This window comes from Scyliorhinus torazame, chromosome 3 (genome assembly GCF_047496885.1).
Source record: "Scyliorhinus torazame isolate Kashiwa2021f chromosome 3, sScyTor2.1, whole genome shotgun sequence".
In the NCBI taxonomy this organism is placed as follows: domain Eukaryota; kingdom Metazoa; phylum Chordata; class Chondrichthyes; order Carcharhiniformes; family Scyliorhinidae; genus Scyliorhinus; species Scyliorhinus torazame.
In genome coordinates, this window is record NC_092709.1 from 281778316 (window position 1) to 281804318 (window position 26003).

The window sequence follows — 26003 nt, forward strand, 5'->3', positions numbered from 1 at the left end:
AGGGTTAAATAAAGTAAAGATTTAAGAATTGTATAAAATGAAGATTAAAAAGCTTAGATAAAATAAAGTTTTTATAATGGGATGAAACAGGAATTGATAAGAGTGCAGCTGTCTGGAGAGGTTTTGATATGCAAATTAACTGAGAACAAATATTTATTTAATTGAAGTAGGGGGACAATAGAATATAGAATTTTAAGTGTTAAAACTGCAGAAGAGATATGTTCAAAGTGGAGACATAAGAATGCAGTTCATACCTATGTGCTAAAAGCCTGACTTCCAAGGAGAATCGATCAGATGGAAGGCGATCAAAGGGGAAATATGGGGCTGGAATCTCCACAAATGGGGCTATGTCCCCACGCTGGCGTAAAAACGCTGGCGTCGCATTCCCGAGTTTCCTGGAAAAAAAACAACCCGATTCACTTACCTTCAGGGGGCTAGCAGGGCCCTGCGGAGCTTCATGCATCTTTAGCTGCGGATACAGGCCCCCGCACTTCCCGTTCCAAGTCTGCGAATGCGCAAGCCGGCAGCCTCCAGTGGCCGCGCCGAACGCCATGGTGGACTCGGATCGCGGACCAACACAGACAAACTAGGCCCCCCCCCCCGATCGGCCACATCCCTTGCATTGGACCGGCCTGATCGTTGCCCCAGCCACACATAAGGCCCCGCCCCCGGTGCTCGATCCCCCCCGCCTCCCACCAGGGTGGCTGCGGACTCAGTGCAAGAGCCCCGACCAGCCATACCATATTAGCTCCACGCCGTTGGGAGCTCGGCCATTCGGGAGCGGAGTATCACTGGACGGGCCTCTGGCAATGGCCCCACAGCCGCGCGGCTTAAATCGCAGACCCGCGGATACTCGGAGCCCGGAGAATTGCCGGAGAGGCACCGGGCCCGATTCCATCGGGAACTTCGATTCTCCGCCCCCGCGCCAAATGCGATTTTGGTGCGGGGCTGCGGAGAATCCAGCCCATGATATATCAGTAACCGGGTAACTCTATACTGACAGAGGAGTTAGAGAGGAGAGAGAAGAGAAGCAGCTGGTAAACAGTTATGACAATAGCCACGCCCCACTGTAAAGCTAAACTCTCCCAGACAGCAGAATTCTAGTCTAGAAGCTGATTTGAAAACCTCAAAGATAAACTGCGTTGAATTGAAAAAAGTCTTCCGAAACGCAAACATAACTCGTGATTGGTAATTATTTGCTGGATTTAGCTCAGAGCTATACGATATGAAATGATTGTTTTGGGACATTTCTCAAGTATCCAAGGACATAGATAGATGGGAACGGGGTTAATTCCAGAATATAAAATGTGCGTATGTGGCCATTATTGTAGTTAAGTGTACGTTTATTTTGTATTGTGATCTTTCTTGTGTGTTTTTACATGTTAATAAAGATTCTTTTATTTGAACGGTTACAACAAAGCTGGACTCCCTCACTGGTTTGCATATCTTTCCTCACATTGCACCAAATTGAAAAAAACACGCTCTTAGGAACCAGAATTTCAAGTTACCCTTCTGGGTTTTGGGATATCCTTGTGCCCAACAGCAGCAGGGTTCTTAACACACAGTTGCAGTAGACAGATGTTCCAAGCATGTAGTCTGCCAAATAAATATATTTTAAGTCATCCAGTTATAAGCCCCTGAAAGAATTGGTGATGAACAAAAAGTGATGTTTCAAGTTCTTGTCAATTTTACAAGTTTGGAACGAACACAGAATGAATAAAGAACAGGTTTTCTGTTACCACTGAAGAAATGGATATATGAACATTTGAATAAGATTTCTCCCATCAATTCCTGGTTTTGATGCCTTTTTCTTTTCTAGGTGGTGGACTGGTGAATGGCAGAAATGCTCAACAACATGTGGTGACTCCGGTATTAAGAAACGTACAGTTCTCTGTGTTCGAACTGTGGGAACAGATGAGCAAGCACTTCCCAGTTCAGAGTGCAATCAACTTCTCAAGCCAAGGACCAAAATGACATGCAAAAGAGAAACGCCTTGCCCCTCAAACTGGACCGTGGGTAATTGGAGTGAAGTAAGGCTCACCATTTCTGGCATGTACTCTATCGGCGGGATTTTCCACCACCCCCTCCCCCGACATGTTTCCGAAGGCGGAGGCGGCTCACCATTGGCTGACACTGGGATCTTCCGGCCTTGCCGATGTTTATGGCATTTTGCGTGGCTTGCCCATCCCACCACAGGGGGCGCTTTCGGCAGTACCGGGAGATCCCTTCAGCAGGAAGGGCGTGGAAATTCATTCCACATATGTACATTCTTTTCAATTTAGGATTCAGGCTAATGATAATGAAGTTGTCTTTTTTCTTTATATAACCACATTCATTTATCTTAAACAATATCCAATGTGCTTCACTCAGTTAGTTACTTTTAACATACATTACATTGGATAATGAAGCAGTCAATGTGCATAAGGAATGTACCAGAAATAGTGGAACTGATAGAGAAAAAATGGTACAACTGTCAGTTATTCTTCAATGTGGGATCTTCAGTGTTCACTTAAACCAGTTGAAGAAGGACATGAAAACTTGATTATGTATCTCATCTTAATGGCAGAACTTCTTTGGTGAATGTAAAACTCAGAGACGTGTTGATGTGATAAGGTGTTGCAAAAGTCTATTGCCCCGGGAGTGTCAATATAGCTTGAGCTGAAACCATAGACGGGTCTTGAATCCATAATTCGGACCCGGAAGGAAATTTATTACCTCATTTAAAGATAGATTGTATTGGTATAAATAATTAAGCAATTATACAGCATGCATTTATTTCTTGTATACAATTATTAATTTCCAAAATTTCCAAAAACTACAGTTAATGCAGAAGAACTTGGTGCAATAAACATCACTAGGGAGACGGTATTAAATAAACTGATGGGATTAAAGGCAGATAAGTCTCCAGGACCTGATTGCCTGCACTCTAGGGTATTAAGGGATGTGGCAGCAGAGATGGTGGATGCGTAGGTTATGATATTTCAGAATTCATGGATTCTGGAAGGGTCCCAGTGAATTGGAAAGGCGCTAATGTGATGCCCCCATTCAAAAAGGGAGAGTGGCAAAAATTAGGAAGACCGGTTAGCTTGACCTCTGTGGTGGGGTAGTTGCTGAAATTAATCATTAAAGAGATGACTGAACATTTGGAAAGACAAAGCTCAATCCACCATTGTCAGCATGGCTTTATGAAGGGTAAGTCATGCTTGACAAACTTACTTAAGCTCTTTGAGGATGTAACCAGCAAAGTGGATAATGGGGAACCTATGGATGTGGTATATCCAGACTTCCAGAAGGCGTTTGGCAAGGTGCCGCATAAAAGACTGATCCAGAAGGTGGCATCAGAGGGGATTGGGGGAGGAGTACAAGATTGGATTGAGGATTGGCTGACTAACACAAAGCAGAGGGTTGGGATAAATGGGTCCTTCTCTGGCTGGCGAACTGTAACTTGTGAGGTGCCACAGGGATCAGTCCTTGGACCTGAACGGTTTATAATCTATATACATGATCTGCAAGCAGGAACAATGTAGCAAATTTGCGGATGATACAACATAGGTGGGAAAGCAGGCAATGAAGAAGAGATAAACGTTTTACATGTGGGTATAGATAAGCTAGGAGATCGGGCCAACATTTGGCAGTTGGAGTTTAATGTAGATAAGTGTGAGGTTATCCATTTTGGCCAAAAAAATAGAATGGTAAATTATTATCTAAATGGAAAGCAGATTCAAAATGGAAGTCTCTGAAAGAATGGGTGATGAACAAAAAGTGATGTTTCAAGTTCTTGTCAATTTTACAAGTTGCATCTGCATCAGAATGCATCTGCACAGAGGGATCTGGGAGTCTTTGTTCATGAATCGCAGAAAGTCAGTGTGCAGGCACAGCATGTAATTAAAAAGGCAAATGGAATGTTAACGTTTATTGCAAAAGGACTTGAGTATCAAAGTAGAGAGGTGTTGTTGCAATTATGTAGGATATTGGTGAGACCATGGGCAGAATTATCTATCCGCCACACCCCTTTTCTGGTGCGGCGCGCCCCCGCCTGCAGCGGAATCCTCCGTCCCTGCAGCCAGCTAATGGGGTTTCCCATTGTGGCCATCCCCACAAGATCGGGAAAACTGAGCGCATGAGTGCGATGCCGGCGAAATGGAGGATCACGCTCACGGAGAATCCAGCTGCACATATGGAGTATTGTGTCCAGTTTTGGTCTCTTTATTTGAGGAAAGATGTGCTGGCATTGGAAGCAGTTCAGAGGAGATTCGTCAGATTGATTCCGGGGTGAAATGATTGACGTATGAGGAGAAAATAAACAGTTTGGGCTTATACCCGCAGAAGTTTAGAAGGATGAGAGGGGAACTGATTGAGGTATATAAAATACGAAAAGGGATTGATGAAGTAGACGTAGACCAAATGTTCCCCCTTGTGGGGCAATCTAGAATGATATTTTGCAGATATAGGTTGAGAGGGAGTAGATTTAGAACTGAGATGAGGAGGAACTACTTCTCGCAGAGGGTGATGAATTTGGGTAACCCACTGACCCATAGTACGGTGGAATCTGAGTCATTAAACGGTTTCAAGGGGCAGCACGGCGCATTGGGTAGCACTGCTGCCTCACGGCGCCATCGTCCCAGGTTCGATCCCGGCTCTGGATCACTGTCCATGTGGAGTTTGCACATTCTTCCCGTGTTTGCGTGTGTTTCACCCCCACAACCCAAATATGTGCAGGGTAGGTGGATTGGCCATGCTAAATTGCCCCTTAATTGGAAAAAATGAATTGGGCACTCTAAATTTTTTAAATTTAATTAAATGGTTTCAAGAAGGAAATAGATAAGGCAGCACGGTGGCACAGTGGTTTGCACGGCTGCCTCATGGCACCGAGGACCCGGGTTCGATGCCAGCCCCGGGTCACTGTCCGTGTGGAGTTTGCACATTTTCTCCATGTCTCTGTGGATCTCACCCACAACCCAAAGATGTGCAGGCTGGGTGGATTGACCACATTAAATTGTCCCTTAATTGGAATTTTTTTCAAAAAGTAGATCGATATATTTCTGATTTTTAAAAAGCAGGTTAACGAAATATGGGCAACAGGTGGGGAGGTGAATATGAGACCAGGCAGAGATCAGCCTTGATCTGATTGAATGGCAGAGCAGGCTTGAAGGGCTGAACTGCCTACTCCTGCTCCGGGCAGCGCGGTAGCATTGTGGATAGCACAATTGCTTCACAGCTCCAGGGTCCCAGGTTCGATTCCGGCTTGGGTCACTGTCTGTGCGGAGTCTGCACATCCTCCCCGTGTGTGGGTGGGTTTCATCCGGGTGCTCCGGTTTCCTCCCCCAGTCCAAACCGGTGCAGGTTAGGTGGATTGGCCATGATAAATTGCCCTTAGTGTCCAAAATTGCCCTTAGTGCTGGGTGGGGTTACTGGGTTATGGGGACAGGGTGGAGGTATGGACCTTGGGTAGGGTGCTCTTTCCACGAGCCGGTGCAGACTCGATGGGCCGAATGGCCTCCTTCTGCACTGTAAATTCTATGAAATAATTCCTATGTTCCTATTAATGCTGCTGTGAGTCAGAAAACAGATTAACTTTGAACACTGCAAGCTATTTTGAGAAGGGACGATAACAGAAGTTTTGAAAAGCAAAACTAACATCTTTTCTTTGGTACTTCTGCCATGGCAACAGAGGAGATTGAGAGGACCGCTGTGGAAATTCTGTCCTACTGCAGAGCTTAGTTTATAAATTACAAGGTAGCTTTATTGGAAGAGTTAACAGCCGGCTGGCTGCTTTTAATTTAAAATTTGAGTTGTTGCCTTTTGAGGAAACATCTCTTTTATTTGCAACCAATAAACATCAAAAGCATGTGAATCATTTAATGATTACTGAAGTAAAATTGTGAATTTATGGGGAATGCTTCTTGTGCTGGAATTACTATTGTGACCAAAGGGCAGATTATGCAGGTTTATAAAGTAGATGCACCCAAGCTGGGTTGATGCGATCTTTAATTTATCTTGTCCCTTATTCCTTGTTGTGAGGTGTGAGATGGGGCAAATAGAGGTGGAAGGTGTCCATGCTGGAACGAGGCAGGTTGTTTGATCTTTATGCCTCAAAGCTGGGAGATCAGTTTAACTTTCTCAGCTCCTCAAGCTGCCTGTCCTCTTGCTCTGAGTTTCTTAAAAAACAGTTTACAAATTCTGACTTGCGCTGTGAGGGATCTTATGCTTCCATTAGCACTGACCCTGCCCTATCAGGGCAGCTGCAATAGCAAGTGCCCTGATGTAGCAGGACTGTGTTATTCTCAGTAGTGGAGCCTTCCCGAGAAGCATAGAACCAATACTGAGATTCCACTGCTCTTTGTTAAAATGGGTTGCGGCAGTGTTGCCCTAGTTTGGATATTGGTCCCACAATAAAATGTCCCCTCTTGCCTTTCCTCCTTTCTAATGCAGTGATATTATGAATTTCAACGCCTTGGATCATCCCACACGTCTAGGGAGGAAGTGCCAGAAAAGATGGGATTTTCAATCCGTGGGGAGGTGAGGGGGGCGCAGGGTGGGAGTACGGATGATGATGTGGGCTGCAGTTGAGCCCACCAGTCTGGGAAAATGTTCTGGGGCAGCTGTAGGGGTTGCTGGGTGCCAAGGTGTGCTGTTTAAAATTCCCGACTTGGTGCAGTAAGGAGTTGTCCAAGTTATAGTGAAAATAGTGAGGACCCATAGCCCTTACATCTCCTCATCCTCCAAACAATCCCCATGCCAGCCATGCTTCCTCAGCCCTCCATGCCACTTTATGGCACTTCCATGCCCATTCACCTACTATACACTGGAGAGAACCAATGACCGCTACAGTGACAACAGAATGTGTAAGAAAAGCTTGAAAAATGTATTTTATTGGTAAGTTTCCACTTTATTAAGAAAACTCCTTTTACTACAGCCCAATAAAAGTGTCAATCATGCACACCCTTTAAAGTATCAATAGCAGAAACAGAAAGGATTTAAAACCTTTTTATCTTGTGTAAGTAAATATTGTGTGTGCATTTGACAGAAAAGATCAGAGAGCCAGGACTGTGAATTAAACAATGGGGCACAGGTGTTTGAGTGCTCGAATAAATTTCTGGACTCTCACCTAGGATGTATTTTATGCTCTTGGCACTTGTAGCCATAATATTTATATGGCTGATCCAATTACGTTTCTGGTCAATGGTAACCACAAGGAAGTTGATGGTGGGGCTTTCAGTGATAACAATGTAATTGAATGTCAAGGGATGATGGTTGGATTCTCTGTTGTTGGAAACGGTCATTACCTGGAACTTGAGTGGCAATGTTACTTGTCACTTATCAGCCCAAGCCCAAGCCTGAAAGTTGCCCAGGTCTTGCTGCACATGGACATACACTGCTTCATTACCTGAGGAGTCACAAATGGCACTGAAGGTTATGCAATCATCAATGAACATCCCCACTTCTGATCTTATGTCAGAGGGAAGGTCATGATGGAGCACCTGAAGATGATTGTATCTAGGACACCACCCTGAGGAACATCAGCAGCAATATACTGGGACTGTGATGATTAATCTCCAATACCACAAATATCTTCCATTGTGCTGGGAATGATTCCATCAATGGATCTCCAAACCCCATTGACTTTTGTTTTTCTTGGGCTCCTTGATGCCACACGTGGTATAATGCTGCCTTAATGTCAAGGATAGTGGCTCTCACCTCATCTCACCTCTTGAGTTCAACTCTTTTGTCCATGTTTGGATCAGGACTGTAATGGATTCTGGAGATGAGTGGCCCTAGCGGCACTCAAATTGAGCATCGATGAGTAGGTTATTGCTGAGTAGGTTGTCTGCGACACCTTCCGTCACTTTGCTGATGGATCTAGAGTAGGCTGATGGGGCAGTGAGTGAATGAGGTGGAACTATCCTGCTTTTCGTGGACAGGCCATACCCTGGCAATTTTCCACATGGTCAGTAGATTCCAGTATTGTATCTGAATTGGAACAGCCCGGCTAGTTATGGGGCACAAGTCTTCGGTTCTTCTGCTGGCATGCCTAGTCATCTGGGTTTCCACCTGTCCTCATTACACATGCTTGGCGGAGAGCCCAGGCCAATCAAAACATTAGCTGAGCAGGGAATCCATTTTGATAAGTGAAGTATATTGGTCCAGGTGGATGAATAACGAGAGGGCATAGATTTAAAATCATTATCAGAAGAGGTAGAGGAGTGATGAGGGGAAATGTTTATCATTCAGAAATGAGTCAGAGTGTAGAATGCTTGAAAATTATTCTGATAAGGAAGTTGGGCAGTGACCCGAGTGTGAGGGACGCACAATGTCAGAGATAAAAAAGCAGGAGTGCGAGATGAAGCATGGAATTACAGGAGGCCAGTTATGTCTGTGCTGGCTTGCTGTCAGACCTACTTAGCTGCTCTTGCTCTTTACCATTTCTCCGTAATCTTGCAAGTTTTTTATATTCAGTTAATGATCCAATTCTCTTTTTAAAGTCACTCGTGAATTTGCTTCCACCATACTTTGAGACAGTTTGTTCTCAACTGTGACTCCGGTGCTGCATTAAAAAAAATGTATTCGGAGGTCAGTACTGGTTAGTTTGCCAACTACCTTCAATCAATGTCCTCTGGTCCTTGACCTTTCCGCTGAAGGGAGCAATTTCTCCCTGTCTACTCGGTCAACATGCCTCATGATCTCCTCTCAATGTACTCTTCTCGAAGGGGAACAGCCCCAACTTCATCAACTTATCCATGTAACTGAAGTCTCTCATCACTGAAACCAATTTGGTAAATATTTCATGAACCCCCTCTAATGCCTTCATTTCCTTTCAAAGTGTATATCCAGAATCGGTCACTGCACAATCTGAGGCCAAACCAGTACATACCTACAAATGTACAAACTAGGAGCAGGAGGAGGCCACTCAGCCCCTCAAGCCTGCTCCGCCATTCAATAACATCATGGCTGTTCTGATTATAACTTCAAGCCCACATTCCTGCCTACCTTGATATAACCTTTCACCCCCTTGTTAATCAAGAATCTAGTTAGATTTAGATACTCTGCTTCCACTGCCTTTTGAAAAGAGTTCCAAAGACCCAGAACCCTCTGAGAAAAAAAACTCCTCGGGCAGGCTTCTCCGTCAGCTGACGGCGGAATCAGGAAACGTGAGTTGGCGGAGAATCAGTTTTGATGCCGAAATCGTGGCTGGTGCCAGTTTCACGCCAAATCGCAGTTCTCCAGTACAATAAACACCGTTGGCATATCATGAGCAGGCCTGCCCCGGTATTCTCCAGGGACTCCACGATTCTCCACCTCCACCAGGGCAAATATCCGACAGCGAGGTTCACTTTACAATTCGTGAAACTGGTGCCGTGGCTGATGAGGGAATGGGATGAGGTAGGACACGGAGAGGTGTGTCCAAGCGCTGCTGGTCCTGACACTGGCTGGGATGGGGGGAGGGGGTGCCCTGCCAGGGCTGATGTGGGGGGGATGACGGTGGGAAGGGACGTGGGGCTGGAGTGACCACCCCCACGGGACTGGGGCAGTGCCCAGGCATGGACTGACATTGTCACGGACTGCAAGGCAGCCATCTGGCTGCGCAGCCCACTGACCACCCAACCTGACCCCTGGTTCTGCAGAGTGACACGAGCCGTATGGGTGCTCCCACCACAGCCATCACCCTCCCTCCCCACCCCCCCCCCCCCCCCCACCCCCCAGCACCGCACCCTACCCTCTACCCCACCACACCCGGCCGGCCACCACCCTCCGGCGAGGCATCAGACAGCCCAAATACGAGCAACGTCCATACAGATGGGGACCATGGAGCGTACCACTGGCAAAGTCAGCTCCAGCTGACGGTACTCCTGGTAGCAGGGCCGGGCGCCAGGGACAAATGCTGGGCACCGACGGGGCCAAGGCTGTGGAGAGGAAGTTGGGGGGGGGGGGACGGGGGGGACATGCAAGAGCAGATCCGCAGTGCCAACTTGGGCCACCATGTAGCCCATTGGACCTGGTGCACAGGGTATGCACCATGCTAACATCGTCTTTCACCCTGCAGGCAATGGATATTGAAATTCAATATCCATTCAGTGGTGGCATTCCTCAGAGTCGCCGCAGCCCTGGGGTATGCCCTGCGGCTGTACGAGCTGGAGCTGCTCGAGGAGGAAGCTGCAGCAGCGGAGTGTCCAGTAGCAGAACAGGGGTCAGCCGCCGACGATGCGGGCCCTGGGTCGGAAGTAACAGTGGGTGTGGTCCATGGGACCAAGGATGATGACAACTTGCTCTGGTGCTCCGCATCTGATGACTGCTCATGATAGCACTTTCCACCATCCACCTGGGTGATTATTGCATGCGAGCTGGCCATTCCATCTCACGGTCCCATTGAATCCCTGGGGTGGCGGAGGTGGGGATGGTGGAGTGTGCGAGGGGATGAGGGTAGGACACTGGAGCTGCCAGCCCTGGCTGAACTGTGGTCGCTGTCCCAAGCCCACCCCCACGTCCACCAATTTCCACCCCACACACACCCACGTCCCCGATGCGGCCGGCCCAGACCTGCCCACTCCTCACACCCATCTGGCAGAGCACCGAGGCAGGTTGTAACAATGTGAGCATGTGTTTAATGTGACAACTTATACAGATATGTGCCCCAGCACCTATCATTAAACTGTGACATGCACCCGTGCCAACTTAACTAGTGTCTAATTTCTGGCCTTACGGGCCCTAACTCTATGTATAGGTGGATCCCCAGACAGTACATCAGGAGTGAAGGTAGCCTGCTGCGATTAACGCCCTGTGACCTGGGTCTCCATTGGCAGCCGTCTTCTGGAGCAACAGGGCATGGATGGGTCTGGTATCCCAGGTGGCGTGGTGCCATCCTGTTCTGCCTGCTACCCACCAGATGTGCGAGGAATAGGAGTGGGCGGGAGGGGGGGGGACAGAGTCCGAGGTGCTGCGGGGTTCCGGCACCTCCCTTGCGGGAGTCACCGGCACAGGCCCCATCACCGTCTCCTCCATTAGGGTGACTGGTGGCCCCAAGGCTACTCCATGGAATGGGGGTGCGAGTGGAGCTATCCTCTGATGCCACCCCACACCTCAACACGTGGTGCTATCAGTCCTAGAGATCCACTAAGGTCTCAGCCAGGGTCTGCATTCCCATGGCCATTGATCACAGGGAGTAGACCAACTCCGCCCGGAACTGCGCCACATCACGCTGCCACTGTGCCACCACAAAATCTGCGGGTGATACTAAAAACGGTGGGAAAGCAGGCAGTAAAGAGGAGATAAAAAATTTACAGATGGATATAGATAGGTTCAGAGATTGGTTCAAAGATTGGCAGATGCAGTTTAATGTAGATAAGTGAGGTTATCCATTTTGACCAAAAAAATAGAACGGCAAGTTAGTATCTAAATGGGAAGCAGATTCAAAAGCGTCTGAACAAAGAACAAAGAAAATTACAGCACAGGAACGGGCCCTTCGGCCCTCCCAGCCTGCGCCGATCCAGATCCTTTATCTAAACCTGTCATCTATGTTCCAAGGATCTACTTCCCTCTGTTCCCCACCCGTTCATATATCTGTCTAGATGCATCTTGAATGATGCTATTGTGCCCGCCTCTACCACCTCCACTGGCAAAGCATTCCAGGCACCCACCACCCTCTGCGTAAAAAACTTTCCACGCACATCTCCCTTAAACTTTCCCCCTCTCACCTTGAAATCGTGACCCCTTGTAATTGACACCCCCACTCTTGGAAAAAGCTTGTTGCTATCCACCCTGTCCATACCTCTCATAATTTTGTAGACCTCAATCAGGTCCCCCTCAACCTCCATCTTTCCAACGAAAACAATCCTAATTTACTCAACCTTTCTTCATAGCTAGCACCCTCCATACCAGGCAACATCCTGGTGAACCTCCTCTGCACTCTCTAAAGCATCCACATCCTTCTGGTAATGTGGCGACCAGAACTGCACGCAGTATTCCAAATGTGGCCTAACCAAAGTCCTATACAACTGTAACATGACCTGCCGACTCTTGTACTCAATACCCCGTCTGATGAAGGCAAGCATGCTGTATGCCTTCTTGACCACTCTATCGACCTGCGTTGCCACCTTCAGGGTACAATGGACCTGAACTCCCAGATCTCTCTGTACATCAATTTTCCCCAGGGCTCTTCCATTGACCGTATAGTCCGCTCTTGAATTAGATCTTCCAAAATGCATCACCTCACATTTGCCTGGATTGAACTCCATCTGCCATTTCTCTGCCCAACTCTCCAATCTATCTATATTTTGCTGTATTCTCTGACAGTCCTCCTCACTATCTGCAACTCCACCAATCTTAGTATCATCTGCAAACTTGCTAATCAGACCACCTATACCTTCGTCCAGATCATTTATGTATATCACAAACAACAGTGGTCCGAGCATGGATCCCTGTGGAACACCACTAGTCTCCTTTCTCCATTTTGAGACACTCCCTTCCACCACTACTCTCTGTCTCCTGTTGCCCAGCCAGTTCTTTATCCATCTAGCTAGTACACCCTGAACCCCATACAACTTCACTTTTTCCATCAACCTGCCAGGGGAAACTTTATCAAACGCCTTACTGAAGTCCATGTATATGACATCTGTAGCCCTTGCCTCATCAATTAACTTTGTCACTTCCTCAAAGAATTCTATTAGGTTTGTAGGACATGACCTTCCCTGCACAAAACCATGCTGCCTATCACTGATAAGTCTATTTTCCTCCAAACGTGAATAGATCCTATCCCTCAGTATCTTCTCCAACAGTTTGCCTACCACTGACGTCAAGCTCACAGGTCTATAATTCCCTGGATTATCCCTGCTACCCTTCTTAAACAAAGGGACAACATTAGCAATTCTCCAGTCCTCCGGGACCTCACCCGTGCTCAAGGATGCTGCAAAGATATCTGTTAAGGCCCTAGCTATTTCGTCCCTCGCTTCCCTCAGTAACCTGGGATAGATCCCATCCGGACCTGGGGACTTGTCCACCTTAATGCCTTTTAGAATACCCAAAACTTACCCCTTCCTTATGCCGACTTGACCTAGAGTATTTAAACATCCATCCCTTGCCTCAACATCCGTCATGTCCCTCTCCTTGGTGAATACCGATGCAAAGTACTCATTAAGAATCTCACCCATTTCCTCTGACTCCACGCATAAATTCCCTCTTTTGTCTTTGAGTGGGCCAATCCTTTCTCTAGTTACCCTCTTGCTCCTTATATACGAAGGGCAAAGGGATCTGGGTGCCTTCGTTCATGAATCGCAGGAAGTCGATCTGCAGGTACAGCATGTAATTAAAAATGCAAATGGAATGTTAGTATTTATTGCAAAAGGACTGAAGTGTAAAAGTAGAGAAGGGTTGTTGCAATTGTGTAGGGTGTTGGTGAGACCACATCTGGAATATTGTGTCCAGATTTGGTCTCCTTATTTGAGGAAGGATGTGGTGGCATTGGAGGCAGTTCAGAGGAGATTTATCATATTGGTTCGGGGGATGAAAGGGTTGACGTATGAGGAGGGATTAAACAGTTTGGGCTTGTACTCGCTGGAGTTTAGAGTGATGGCAGGGGATCTGTGAGAGGAGGGAACTGATTGGGGTATATAAAATACTAAAAGGGATTGACAAAGTAAACATAAACCAAATGTTCCTCTGTGGGGCAATCTAGAAAGAGATGTCACAGATATAGTTTGATTGGCGGTAGATTTAGAACTGAGATAAGGAGGAACAACTGGTAAATTTGTGGAACTCACTGCCCCATAGTGCGGTGGAATCTGAGTCATTAAATGGTTTCAAGCAGGAGATAGATGTATTTCTGATTTTAAAAACAGGTTAAAGGGCTATTTGGAACAGGTGGGAAGGTAGATTTGAGACCAGGTAGAGATCAGCCACGATCTGATTGAATGACAGAGCAGGCTCGAGGGGCTGAACTGTTCTTCTGCTCCTAATTCCAATGTTATTGACCACTTATTTTAAGAACCCAAAATAAAACCCACGGGGAATCGAGGATTTGTCAGCTTCCAGTTACAAAGATTTGCTCAATCCTGCTGCTCTGGTGGTTGTCATTGAGTGCTTCCCTCCCCTCCAATTCTTGATTTACAACCACTTACATACCCTGTAGTGAACATGGAGCAAGATACCTGTTCAGTCCATCTGCTATCTCCTTACTTTCCATTATTACTTCCCCAGACTCACTTTCTAGGACCAACTCTCATTTTGTTAACTCTTATTTTTAAAAAATATCTTCTTTACGATCAGTATTTGTGGGCGGAATCTTATCATATTTTGTCAAATCCTTGGCTCAGGTGAGAAAACTGGTGTGAATCCCATCGGTGCCAGCGGCGGGAAATCTCACGGAATATTGAGCCTCCTGACCAATTATTTTTTAGCCACACAAATAACCCCCCGCTGATGGCGGCCTGCTGTGGACACTCATCCCGGGACAATTTACTCTGCAATCAGTGGGAGCTCCTTATAAATACCTCCCCAGCACTTGTACCAGACCAAGTGGTGGTGGTGGGGGGAAGGGGCCGGGTGGGGGGGGGGGGGGGGGGGGGGCTGCCAAGAAGCCAGCACCAAGATTCTCTGAGGGAGCCATGACTGAAGTCCTGGATGGTGTGGAGTTCTATACCCACCTTCTGCAGATAGGAGGCTGTGGCAACCTTAGTGAGTGTGAGTTTGCTGCAGAAGAGGATGGGGAAACAGTGTTGCAAGAAGATGAATGACCTTCTTCGTGCAGCCAGGGTAAGTTTGCCTCTTCAACTCTCCCACTGTACACATTCACACACCCTTCACTTCTCCACGGTGCTCTCTGACCTAGTGACCTCACGGGTCACTGACACCTATCATGCAGCCCTCTCCTGCCTCCCCCCCCCCCCCCTCCTCCCGCTCCCACTCAAGTGCCACGCATGCCAGTCTTCACCACCATCTGACCTGGCGGGAGACCCGCCTACACTCTTGTCATCTGTCTCTTTGATGGATAAACCCGAGCCTAACCGGAGTGAGTAGTCATACCTGAGCCTAGATGCCTCATGCTCAATGAGGAAAGTGCCCCTGAGTTGGCCACGAGGAACAGGACCGCACCTGTGCAGAGGGTGAAGTGAAGATGCAGAAAAAAGTGAGAACCCTCCAGACACACAGTCATAGTTCAAGTGAGTAACCTTTCTACCATCTTTTATCCCCTTTACACACTAATGCCATCTCCCTTGCCTTGCAAGGAAATCAATCGACTAGCCCGGACCATCCTCTGGACACCAGAGGCCCGAGCAGCTCCAAGGATGACATCTCAGAGACGAGCATAGACGAGGCAATACATCACTTTTTAAAAAATATATATTTTATTGAAAATTTTTGGTCAACCAACACAGTACAATATCATAACAACACAAATAACAATGACCTATTTTATAAACAGAAAATGAATAAATAATAAATAACAAAAATGAAAACTAACCCTAATTGGCAACTGCCTGATCACAAGTAACACTCTCCAAAAATATAATTTAACAGTCCAATATATAATTATCTGTAGCAACGACCTATACATATTATACAGTATATATTAACAACCCTGAGAGTCCTTCTGGTTCCTCCTCCCTCCCCACCCACCCCCCCCCCCCCCCCCCTCAACCACCCGATCCTGGGCTGCTGCTGCTGCCTTCGTTTTTCCATTCCATCTATCTTTCTGCGAGGTATTCGACGAACGGTTGCCACCGCCCGGTGAACCCTTGAGCCGACCCCCTTAGGACGAACTTAATCCGCTCTAGCTTTATAAACCCTGCCATGTCATTTATCCAGGTCTCCACCCCCGGGGGCTTGGCTTCTTTCCACATTAGCAATATCCTACGCCGGGCTACTAGGGACGCAAAGGCCAAAACATCGGCCTCTCTCGCCTCCTGCACTCCCGGCTCTTGTGCAACCCCAAATATAGCCAACCCCCAGCTTGGTTCGACCCGGACCCCCACTACTTTTGAAAGCACCTTTGTCACCCCCATCCAAAACCCCCGTAGTGCCGGGCATGACCAAAACATATGGGTATGATTCGCTGGGCTTCTCGAGCACCTCGCACACCTATCCTCCACCCCAAAAAATTTACTGAGCCGTGCTCCAGTCATATGTGCCCTGTGTAATACCTTAAACTGAATCAGGCTTAGCCTGGCACACGAGGACGACGAGTTTACCCTGCTTAGGGCATCTGCCCACAGCCCCTCCTCGATCTCCTCCCCCAGCTCTTCTTCCCATTTCCCTTTTAGTTCATCTACCATAGTCTCCCCTTCGTCCCTCATTTCCCTATATATATCTGACACCTTACCATCCCCCACCCATGTCTTTGAGATCACTCTGTCCTGCACCTCTTGTGTCGGGAGCTGCGGGAATTCCCTCACCTGTTGCCTCGCAAAAGCCCTCAGTTGCATATACCTGAATGCATTCCCTTGGGGCAACCCATATTTCTCGGTCAGCGCGCCCAGACTCGTGAACTTCCCATCCACAAACAGATCTTTCAGTTGCGTTATTCCTGCTCTTTGCCACATTCCATATCCCCCATCCATTCCCCCCGGGGCAAACCTATGGTTGTTTCTTATCGGGGACCCCCCCAAGGCTCCAGTCTTTCCCCTATGCCGTCTCCACGGTCCCCAAATCTTCAGTGTAGCCACCACCACCGGGCTTGTGGTGTAGTTCCTCGGTGAGAACGGCAATGGGGCTGTCACCATAGCCTGTAGGCTAGTCCCCCTACAGGACGACCTCTCTAATCTCTTCCACGCCGCTCCCTCCTCCTCTCCCATCCACTTACTCACCATTGAAATATTAGCGGCCCAATAATACTCACTTAGGCTCGGTAGTGCCAGCCCCCCCCCCCCTGTCCCTGCTACGCTGTAAGAATCCCTTCCTCACTCTCGGGGTCTTCCCGGCCCACACAAAACCCATGATGCTCTTTTCGATCCTTTTAAAAAAAGCCTTCGTGATCACCACCGGGAGGCACTGAAACACAAAAAGGAATCTCGGGAGGACCACCATCTTAACCGCCTGCACCCTCCCTGCCAGTGACAGGGACACCATATCCCATCTCTTGAAATCCTCCTCCATTTGTTCCACCAACCGCGTTAAATTTAACCTATGCAATGTGCCCCAATTCTTGGCTATCTGGATCCCCAGGTAACGAAAGTCCCTTGTTACCTTCCTCAGCGGTAGGTCCTCTATTTCTCTACTCTGCTCCCCTGGATGCACCACAAACAACTCACTTTTCCCCATGTTCAATTTATACCCTGAAAAATCCCCAAACTCCCCAAGTATCCGCATTATTTCTGGCATCCCCTCCGCCGGGTCTGCCACATATAGTAACAAATCGTCCGCATACAAAGATACCCGGTGTTCTTCTCCTCCTCTAAATACTCCCCTCCACTTCTTGGAACCCCTCAACGCTATCGCCAGGGGCTCAATCGCCAGTGCAAACAATAATGGGGACAGAGGGCATCCCTGCCTTGTCCCTCTATGGAGCCGAAAATATGCAGATCCCCGTCCATTCGTGACCACGCTCGCCATCGGGGCCCTATACAACAGCTGCACCCATCTAACATACCCCTCTCCAAAACCAAATCTCCTCAACACCTCCCACAAATAATCCCACTCCACTCTATCAAATGCTTTCTCGGCATCCATCGCCACTACTATCTCCGTTTCCCCCTCTGGTGGGGGCATCATCATTACCCCTAACAGCCTCCGTATATTCGTGTTCAGCTGTCTCCCCTTCAGAAACCCAGTTTGGTCCTCGTGGACCACCCCCGGGACACATTCCTCTATTCTCATTGCCATTACCTTGGCCAGGATCTTGGCATCTACATTTAGGAGGGAAATAGGTCTATAGGACCCGCATTGTAGCGGGTCCTTTTCCTTCTTTAAGAGAAGCGATATCGTTGCTTCAGACATAGTCGTGGGCAGTTGTCCCCTTTCCTTTGCCTCATTAAAGGTCCTCGTCAATACCGGGGCGAGCAAGTCCACATATTTTCTATAGAATTCGACTGGGAATCCATCCGGTCCCGGGGCCTTTCCCGCCTGCATGCTCCTAATTCCTTTCACCACTTCTTCTACCTCGATCTGTGCTCCCAGTCCCACCCTTTCCTGCTCTTCCACCTTGGGAAATTCCAGCCGATCCAAAAAGCCCATCATTCTCTCCCTCCCATCCGGGGGTTGAGCTTCATATAATTTTTTATAAAATGTCTTGAACACTCCATTCACTCTCTCCGCTCCCCGCTCCATCTCTCCTTCCTCATCCCTCACTCCCCCTATTTAACCTCGCTGCTCCCCTTTTCCTCAATTGGTGGGCCAGCAACCTGCTCGCCTTCTCCCCATATTCGTACTGTACACCCTGTGCCTTCCTCCATTGTGCCTCTGCAGTGCCCGTAGTCAGCAAGTCAAATTCTACATGTAGCCTTTGCCTTTCCCTGTACAGTCCCTCCTCCGGTGCTTCCGCATATTGTCTGTCCACCCTCAAAAGTTCTTGCAGCAACCGCTCCCGTTCCTTACTCTCCTGCTTCCCTTTATGTGCCCTTATTGATATCAGCTCCCCTCTAACCACCGCCTTCAGCGCCTCCCAGACCACTCCCACCTGGACCTCCCCATTATCATTGAGTTCCAAGTACTTTTCAATGCACCCCCTCACCCTTAGACACACCCCCTCATCTGCCATTAGTCCCATGTCCATTCTCCAGGGTGGGCGCCCTCCTGTTTCCTCCCCTATCTCCAAGTCTACCCAGTGTGGAGCGTGATCCGAAATGGCTATAGCCGTATACTCCGTTCCCCTCACCTTCGGGATCAACGCCCTTCCCAGCACAAAAAAGTCGATTCGCGAGTAGACTTTATGGACATAGGAGAAAAACGGGAACTCCTTACTCCTAGGTCTGCTAAATCTCCACGGGTCTACACCTCCCATCTGCTCCATAAAACCTTTAAGTACCTTGGCTGCTGCCGGCCTCCTTCCAGTCCTGGACTTCGACCTATCCAGCCCTGGTTCCAACACCGTATTAAAATCTCCCCCCATTATCAGCTTTCCCATCTCTAGGTCCGGAATGCTTCCTAGCATCCGCCTCATAAAATTGGCATCATCCCAGTTCGGGGCATATACGTTTACCAAAACCACCGTCTCCTCCTGTAGTTTGCCACTCACCATCACGTATCTGCCCCCGTTATCCGCCACTATAGTCTTTGCCTCGAACATTACCCGCTTCCCCACTAATATAGCCACCCCCCTGTTTTTCGCATCTAGCCCCGAATGGAACACCTGCCCCACCCATCCTTTGCGTAGCCTAACCTGGTCTATCAGTTTCAGGTGCGTTTCCTGTAACATAACCACATCTGCCTTAAGTTTCTTAAGGTATGCGAGTACCCATGCCCTCTTTATCGGCCCGTTCAGCCCTCTCACGTTCCACGTGATCAGCTGGGTTGGGGGGCTTCCTACCCCCCCCCTTGTCGATTAGCCATCCCCTTTTTCCAGCTCTTCACCCGGTTCCCACGCAGCTGTATCTCCCCCAGGCGGTGCCCCCCCGCCCATCCCCTCCCATACCAGCTCCCCCCTCTCCCCAGCAGCAGCAACCCAGTAATTCCCCCCTCCCACCCCCCCCCCCACCCCCCGCTAGATCCCCCGCTAGCGTAATTACCCCCATGTTGCTCCCAGAAGTCAGCAAACTCTGGCCGACCTCGGCTTCACCCCGTGACCTTGGCTCGCACCGTGCGACGCCCCCTCCTTCCTGCTTCTCTATTCCCGCCATGATTATCATAGCGCGGGAACCAAGCCCGCGCTTCTCCCTTGGCCCCGCCCCCAATGGCCAACGCCCCATCTCCTCCACCTCCCCTCCTCCCCCCATCACCACCTGTGGAAGAGAGAAAAGTTACCACATCGCAGGATTAGTACATAAAACTCCTCTTTCCCCCCTTTTTAACCCCCCTCTTCGCCCCCCACATTCGCCCCACCACTTTGTTCAAACGTTCTTTTTAATAACCCGCTCATTCCAGTTTTTCTTCCATAATAAAAGTCCACGCTTCATCCGCCGTCTCAAAGTAGTGGTGCCTTCCTCGATATGTGACCCACAGTCTTGCCGGTTGCAGCATTCCAAATTTTATCTTTTTATGAAGCACCGCCTTGGCCCGATTAAAGCTCGCCCTCCTTCTCGCCACCTCCGTACTCCAGTCTTGATAAACGCGGATCACCGCGTTCTCCCATTTACTGCTCCGAGTTTTCTTTGCCCATCTAAGGACCATTTCTCTATCCTTAAAACGGAGGAATCTCACCACTCTGGCTCTGGGAATTTCTCCTGCTCTCGGTCCTCGCGCCATCACTCGGTATGCTCCCTCCACCTCCAACGGACCCGCCGGGGCCTCCGCTCCCATTAACGAGTGCAGCATCGTGCTCACATATGCCCCGACGTCCGCTCCCTCCACACCTTCAGGAAGACCAAGAATCCTCAGGTTGTTCCTCCTTGCATTGTTCTCCAGTGCCTCCAACCTTTCCACACATCGTTTCTGATGTGCCTCATGCATCTCCGTCTTCACCACCAGGCCCTGTATGTCGTCCTCATTCTCGGCTGCCTTTGCCTTCACGACCCGAAGCTCCCGCTCCTGGGTCTTTTGTTCCTCCTTTAGCCCTTCGATCGCCTGTAGTATCGGGGCCAACAGCTCTTTCTTCATTTCCTTTTTGAGCTCTTCCACACAGCATTTCAAGAACTCTTGTTGTACAGGGCCCCATGTTAAACTTCCACCTTCCGAAGCCATCTTGGTTTTTGCTTGCCTTCCTTGCCGCTGTTCTAAAGGATCCACTGCAATCCGGCCACTTTCTCCTCCTTTTTTCATCCGTATCCAGGGGGGATTCCCTTCTGGTTTACCGCACAGTTTTTTTAGCCGTCAGAATTGCCGTTGGGGCTCCTATCAAGAGCCCAAAAGTCCGTTTCACCGGGAGCTCCCGAAACGTGCAACTCAGCTGGTCATCGCCGCACCCGGAAGTCAGGCAATACATCACTTACCTGCACTCTCCACCAGTGCAGATACACACACCTCAGTGGGATTAACTAGTTTGTAGGCTTTATATATCCTGGTTTCTTGAACTTAGGTCAGAGCCACCCCTCCATCTTTTCTTAACTTCGTGTCCTTCCTAAATATCACCTCCCCACCAATATTCAGGCTCCAATCTATGTCATCCTGTAGCCATGTGTCTGTAATGGCTAGCAGATCACACTTGTTTATTTCTATTTGCAGTCAGTTCATCTGTTTTGTTTCAAATTCTACTTGTATTCCGATACAGTGGGCGCGATCCAACCAAATTGCAATGGAGTCCCGTGTTGATCGCATTTAGCCGGGTGTTTCCCGGTGTTTACAACGCCGGGAAAGACCACACTGTCGAAAGGGACTCGGTTACAATCTGGGGCCCCAGCGGGGCTGCCCCGCCAGGGTTGCACTTCGTCCCGTTTCCTGCACTGAGGAACTCTGCTCACCAGAACTCCTCAGTGCAGGAGGCGATCGGGACGCCATTTTTAAATTGCCCTGATCTTTTGACTCCCCCTGACAGGACCCCTGAATGCCGCAAAGCCCCAACTCACCTCTTAGGGTGTCCATGGGCTCCCCGCACCCCACCTCATGAGGGTAAGGCACCCCGGGCCCGAATACTGGCCCAATGCCAGCCTGGCACCCTGGCAGTGCCCCTATCAACTTGGCAGTGCCACCTGGGCATCTTGGCAGTGCCAGGCTGGCACCCAGGTGGCACTGCCATGGTACCATGCTGGCAATGCCAAGGTGCTTAGGTGGCACCAGCAGTGCTAGCGTGGCACCCTGCCCAGAGGGCAGCTACCCGAGAGCCTCCAATCCCCTGTGAGACCCCCCCCGCCACATGCTGTTCATCTGGTCTACATTTGTAGGGATCAGCACTGAACAGTGCTCACCTAAGGAGCTGGATTCTCCGGACAGGCGCCGAAATCAAGTTCGGCGACGGGGGCGGAGAATTTAAATTCCCGACAGAATCTGGGGCGGTGCCGTTTCCAAGATGCTCCGCTCCCTCCAAAGCGGCGCACTCCAGGAGTATGCCGCGCCACGTATTCACGGCCACAGGCCATTGCCTGAGGCATACCCCGAATGCTCCGCCTATGACCAGCCGAGTTCCTGGTGGCGTGGGGCACATGTGGTCTCACCTGTCGGGAACCCGGCATGGCAGTTGTAGACTCAGTCCAGCGCCCTCACAGTCAGGGGAGGGCCGATCCACGGCAGGGGTGAACATATTCGGGGCTGGGTGCATTGCGGTGGGGCAGTCCGGGTCGCACGAGCCGGCCAAAGGGGGGACTATTTCGCAGGCTGGGTCCACGAGCGGCCTCCGCCATGAAGCACGGCCACGGACGTGTGCAGCCACGGACCCGGAAATTCTCCAGGCCGTATTGGCAGCGAGAGCCGGGTGCCCTACGGTGCCTTCCTGCTAGCCCCAGCAAAATGGGTAATCGGTGGCCGTTTTGCGCCAGTGTTCCTGGCATAAAACGCCACTGTTCCCACGCTGGCATGGGGACATAGTCTCTGATGTGTTAGGCAGGTAGGTTCGATGTGGACTGCACTCGATGCAGGGAAGCTAGAAACAGACGTCTAACACTGGAGAAGATCCAACATTGTTTTATTCAACGATAGAACTAATATACATATTCAGCTGTGGGTCGATACTATACTGAACTGACTGGAGACCTTGTAGTAGCCTGAGCAGACTTACTAGCTACCGCATGGTGTTTGCACTTGCTAGCTCGTGGACTCTGACTGTCTCAGTGGCTGGGTCCCGAGAGAGTGGGACACCTAGTGCCCTCTGGCTTTATAGTGGTAGCGTCCTGTCTGGTGATTGGCTGCACTGTGTTGTTTGCTTACTGGTCATCCTGTGTGTCAATCACTGCCTGTCTGCATCTCGTTATTTACATGAGTGCATATAATGACATCTCCCCCCCTTTTATTTTAACATAGACAAATACTTAGGTGTGCGTGCGTATGCCTGACTATACACAAAAGGTGTTTAAATGAACGTAAATACATAGGAAGGTGTCGATGGTGCAGATACATGGCAAATGAAAAACTATTTACAGAGGTTAAATCGATGAAGTCACAAAATGTACAAAAGTTCAGTCTACAGATTCAGTCTTTGTGGTGGGCGACGAATTTGTGTCGATCGCCGCAGAGGTGGATCAGGAGCCGCCTGCACGTGGATAGGCGGGATCGCGGTGGTCGCATGGGCGGCAGGATTGCTGGTAGATCGGTGGCCTCGTGGCAGGGTACGTCCGGAGGAAACATCGTAGGCGGCGGGGCACTTCGGTCAGGTAGCGGGCGTGGAACTCTTCGCAATGCCGAATGTTGCGCCGTAGCAGGGAGCCATCAGCCATGCGGACAAGGAACGATCTTGGGGTCACTTGTTTGATCACAACAGCTGTGGCTGACCAGCCGCCCTCAGGCAACTGGATACGAACATGATCAGTTGTGGCCAACTCGGGTAGATCCGTGGCATGAGCATCGTATGTGGCCTTGTGTTGGGCCCGTGACTACTGCATTTTCTGTAAGACCGTGAGGTGGTAAAGGTCTGGAACATGGATGGCTGGAACTGTGGTCCTCAGAGTGCGATTCATGAGCATCTGCGCTGGAGACAACCCACTGGACAGTGGGGTTGCCCTGTATGCCAGCATCGCCAGGTTGAAGTCGGAGCCTGAGTCTGCAGCTTTGCACAGCAACCGCTTTACAATATGGACCCCTTTCTCGGCCTTCCCATTCGACTGCGGGTAGTGGGGACTGGAGGTTACATGATGGAAGTTGTAGGACTGTGCAAAATCAGACCATTCCTGGCGGTAAAAGCAAGGACTGTTGTCGCTCATTACCATGAGCGGAATCCCATGCCTGGCGACCATTTCTTTGCATGCTTTGATTACCGCCTTCGACATGAGGTCGGACAGTTTCACCACTTCTGGGTAACTGGAGAAGTAGTCGACCAGGAGTACGTAGTCACGCCCCTTGGCGTAGAAAAGGTCTACACCTACTTTGGACCACTGAGAGGTCACGATCTCGTGCTGTTGCAGCGTTTCCTTGGGTTGAGCTGGTTGAAACTTCTGACAGGTAGGGTAGTTGAGGACTGTGTCGGCAATGTCCTGGCTGATGCCCGCCCAATAGACCGCCTCCCGAGCTCTGCGTCGGCATTTCTCGACCCCAAGGTGACCCTCATGGAGTTGGCCCAGCACCATAGCCCACATGCTCTGAGGAATTACGATCCAGTCGAATTTCAGAAGGATTCCCTCCACCACCGTCAGGTTGTCTTTTACGTTATAAAACTGGGGACATTGTCCCTTCTGCCAGCCATTGGTAAGGTGCTGCATCACATGCTGCAGCAGAGGATCCTTGGCCGTCTTCTCACGAATTTGGACCACCCTTTCGTCAGAGGCCAGAAGGTTGGCGGCACACAACTGCACTTGCGCTTCTATGTGGCAGGTGAAGTCACTTTGTTCACATGGTGTGGTAATGGACCTGGATAGGGCATCTGCAACGATCAGCTCTTTGCCTGGCGTGTATACAAGTTCAAAGTCGTAGCGGCGTAGCTTAAGAAGAATTCCGTGTAACCGAGGTGTCATGTCATTTTAATCCTTCTGGATTATATGGACTAGAGGCCTGTAGTCCATTTCTACCGTGAATTTTGGCAGGCCGTAAACGTAGTCGTGAAACTTGACTATCCCTGTCAGGAGGCCCAGACACTCCTTCTCAATCTGAGTGTACCGTTGCTCAGTGGGTACCATGGCCCTGGAGGCATACGCCGCTGGAGCCCAGGACGAGGAGTCAGCTCGCTGAAGGAGCACTGCCCCAATGCCGTCCTGGCTTGCATCAGTCGATATCTTGATTTCCTTGGTTGGGTCGAAGAACGCTAGAACTGGGGCTGTGGTGAGCTTTGCTTTCAGCTCACCCCATTCCTCTTCATGCGTGGGCAGCCACTGGAATTCCGTCGGCTTCTTGACGAGATGGCGGAGGGCCGTGATGTGGGATGCCATGTTGGGAATGAATTTCCCGAGGAAGTTGGCCACCCCGAGGAAGCGGAGGACCGCCTTCTTGTCCTCCGGGGTCTTCATGGCGTTGATCGCCGAGAACTTGTTGGCATCTGGCCACACGCCTTGCTGCGAGATGTGGTCACCCAGGAACTTAATATCCGATTGACCAAATGAGCACTTGGCCCTGTTGAGCTGGAGACCATGTTCATGAATTCTCTGGAATACCTTCTTGAGGCGAGCGATGTGTTCCTGGGGCGTTGTGGACGAGATAATTACGTCGTTAACGTATACTCGCAGCCCCTCGATGCCCTCCATCATCTGCTCCATGATGCGGTGAAATACATTGGAGGCAGATATGATCCCAAAACGCATCCGTTGTAGCAGTAGCGACCGAACGGGTCGGAGGCCTCGATGTACAAGAGGAACCTTTGCTTGAAGATCTTCCAATTGGCACCGAGGTTGCCGGAGATACGGAGCTGCGGAGGTGGCTGGATGTTTTCCATTTCACCGGATGGCTGCTTGCTGGTCAATGCTGATTCACTCGAGATACGTCCGTCAAAATCAGTATCACTTTGGTACCGTGATGTGTTAGGCAGGTTGGGTCGATGTGGACTGCACTCGATACAGGGAAGCTAGAAACAGTTTTATTCAACGATAGAACTAATATAAATATTCAACTGTGGGTCGACACTGCTGTAGGGAAAAATCCCTTGTACCAGTGCATTCAAGAGGCTGAGTCTCAAGGCAAGGTTCAAAGCGTTGTTCTTTATTGTACAATCACTGAAGCCTTCAGGGAGACCCATGCAGCCAGCTCAGAAACAGTAGCTTGGCCACGTTGATCTCGACAATTACACATTCACTCTGGATTTTTATAGGAATCCAAATTCGAGCGGGAACATTTGCTCATACATAATAGTTAAAGGGTAGTTTTGATTTAGATCTCTCAGACAGGTTTAAACTGAGAATATGCAACTTTTCAATTTG

General features: G+C 49.5%; 1 protein-coding gene and 1 long non-coding RNA gene across 2 annotated transcripts in view; one reads left to right on the forward strand and one right to left on the reverse strand.

Moving 5' to 3' along the window:
* LOC140409144 (uncharacterized) overlaps positions 1-550 on the reverse strand; it is a 55687-nt gene extending 55137 nt beyond the window's left edge. Inside the window, exon 1 of the long non-coding RNA XR_011940286.1 lies at positions 425-550. This is a non-coding gene — a long non-coding RNA (uncharacterized lncRNA). The remainder of the gene's footprint in view (positions 1-424) is intronic.
* Positions 1-26003, forward strand: part of LOC140409143 (A disintegrin and metalloproteinase with thrombospondin motifs 12-like) — a 951810-nt gene that overhangs the window by 732293 nt on the left and 193514 nt on the right. The window contains exon 18 of the mRNA XM_072497322.1: positions 1820-2030. Coding sequence (XP_072353423.1) covers positions 1820-2030 — 211 coding nt within the window. The remainder of the gene's footprint in view (positions 1-1819; positions 2031-26003) is intronic.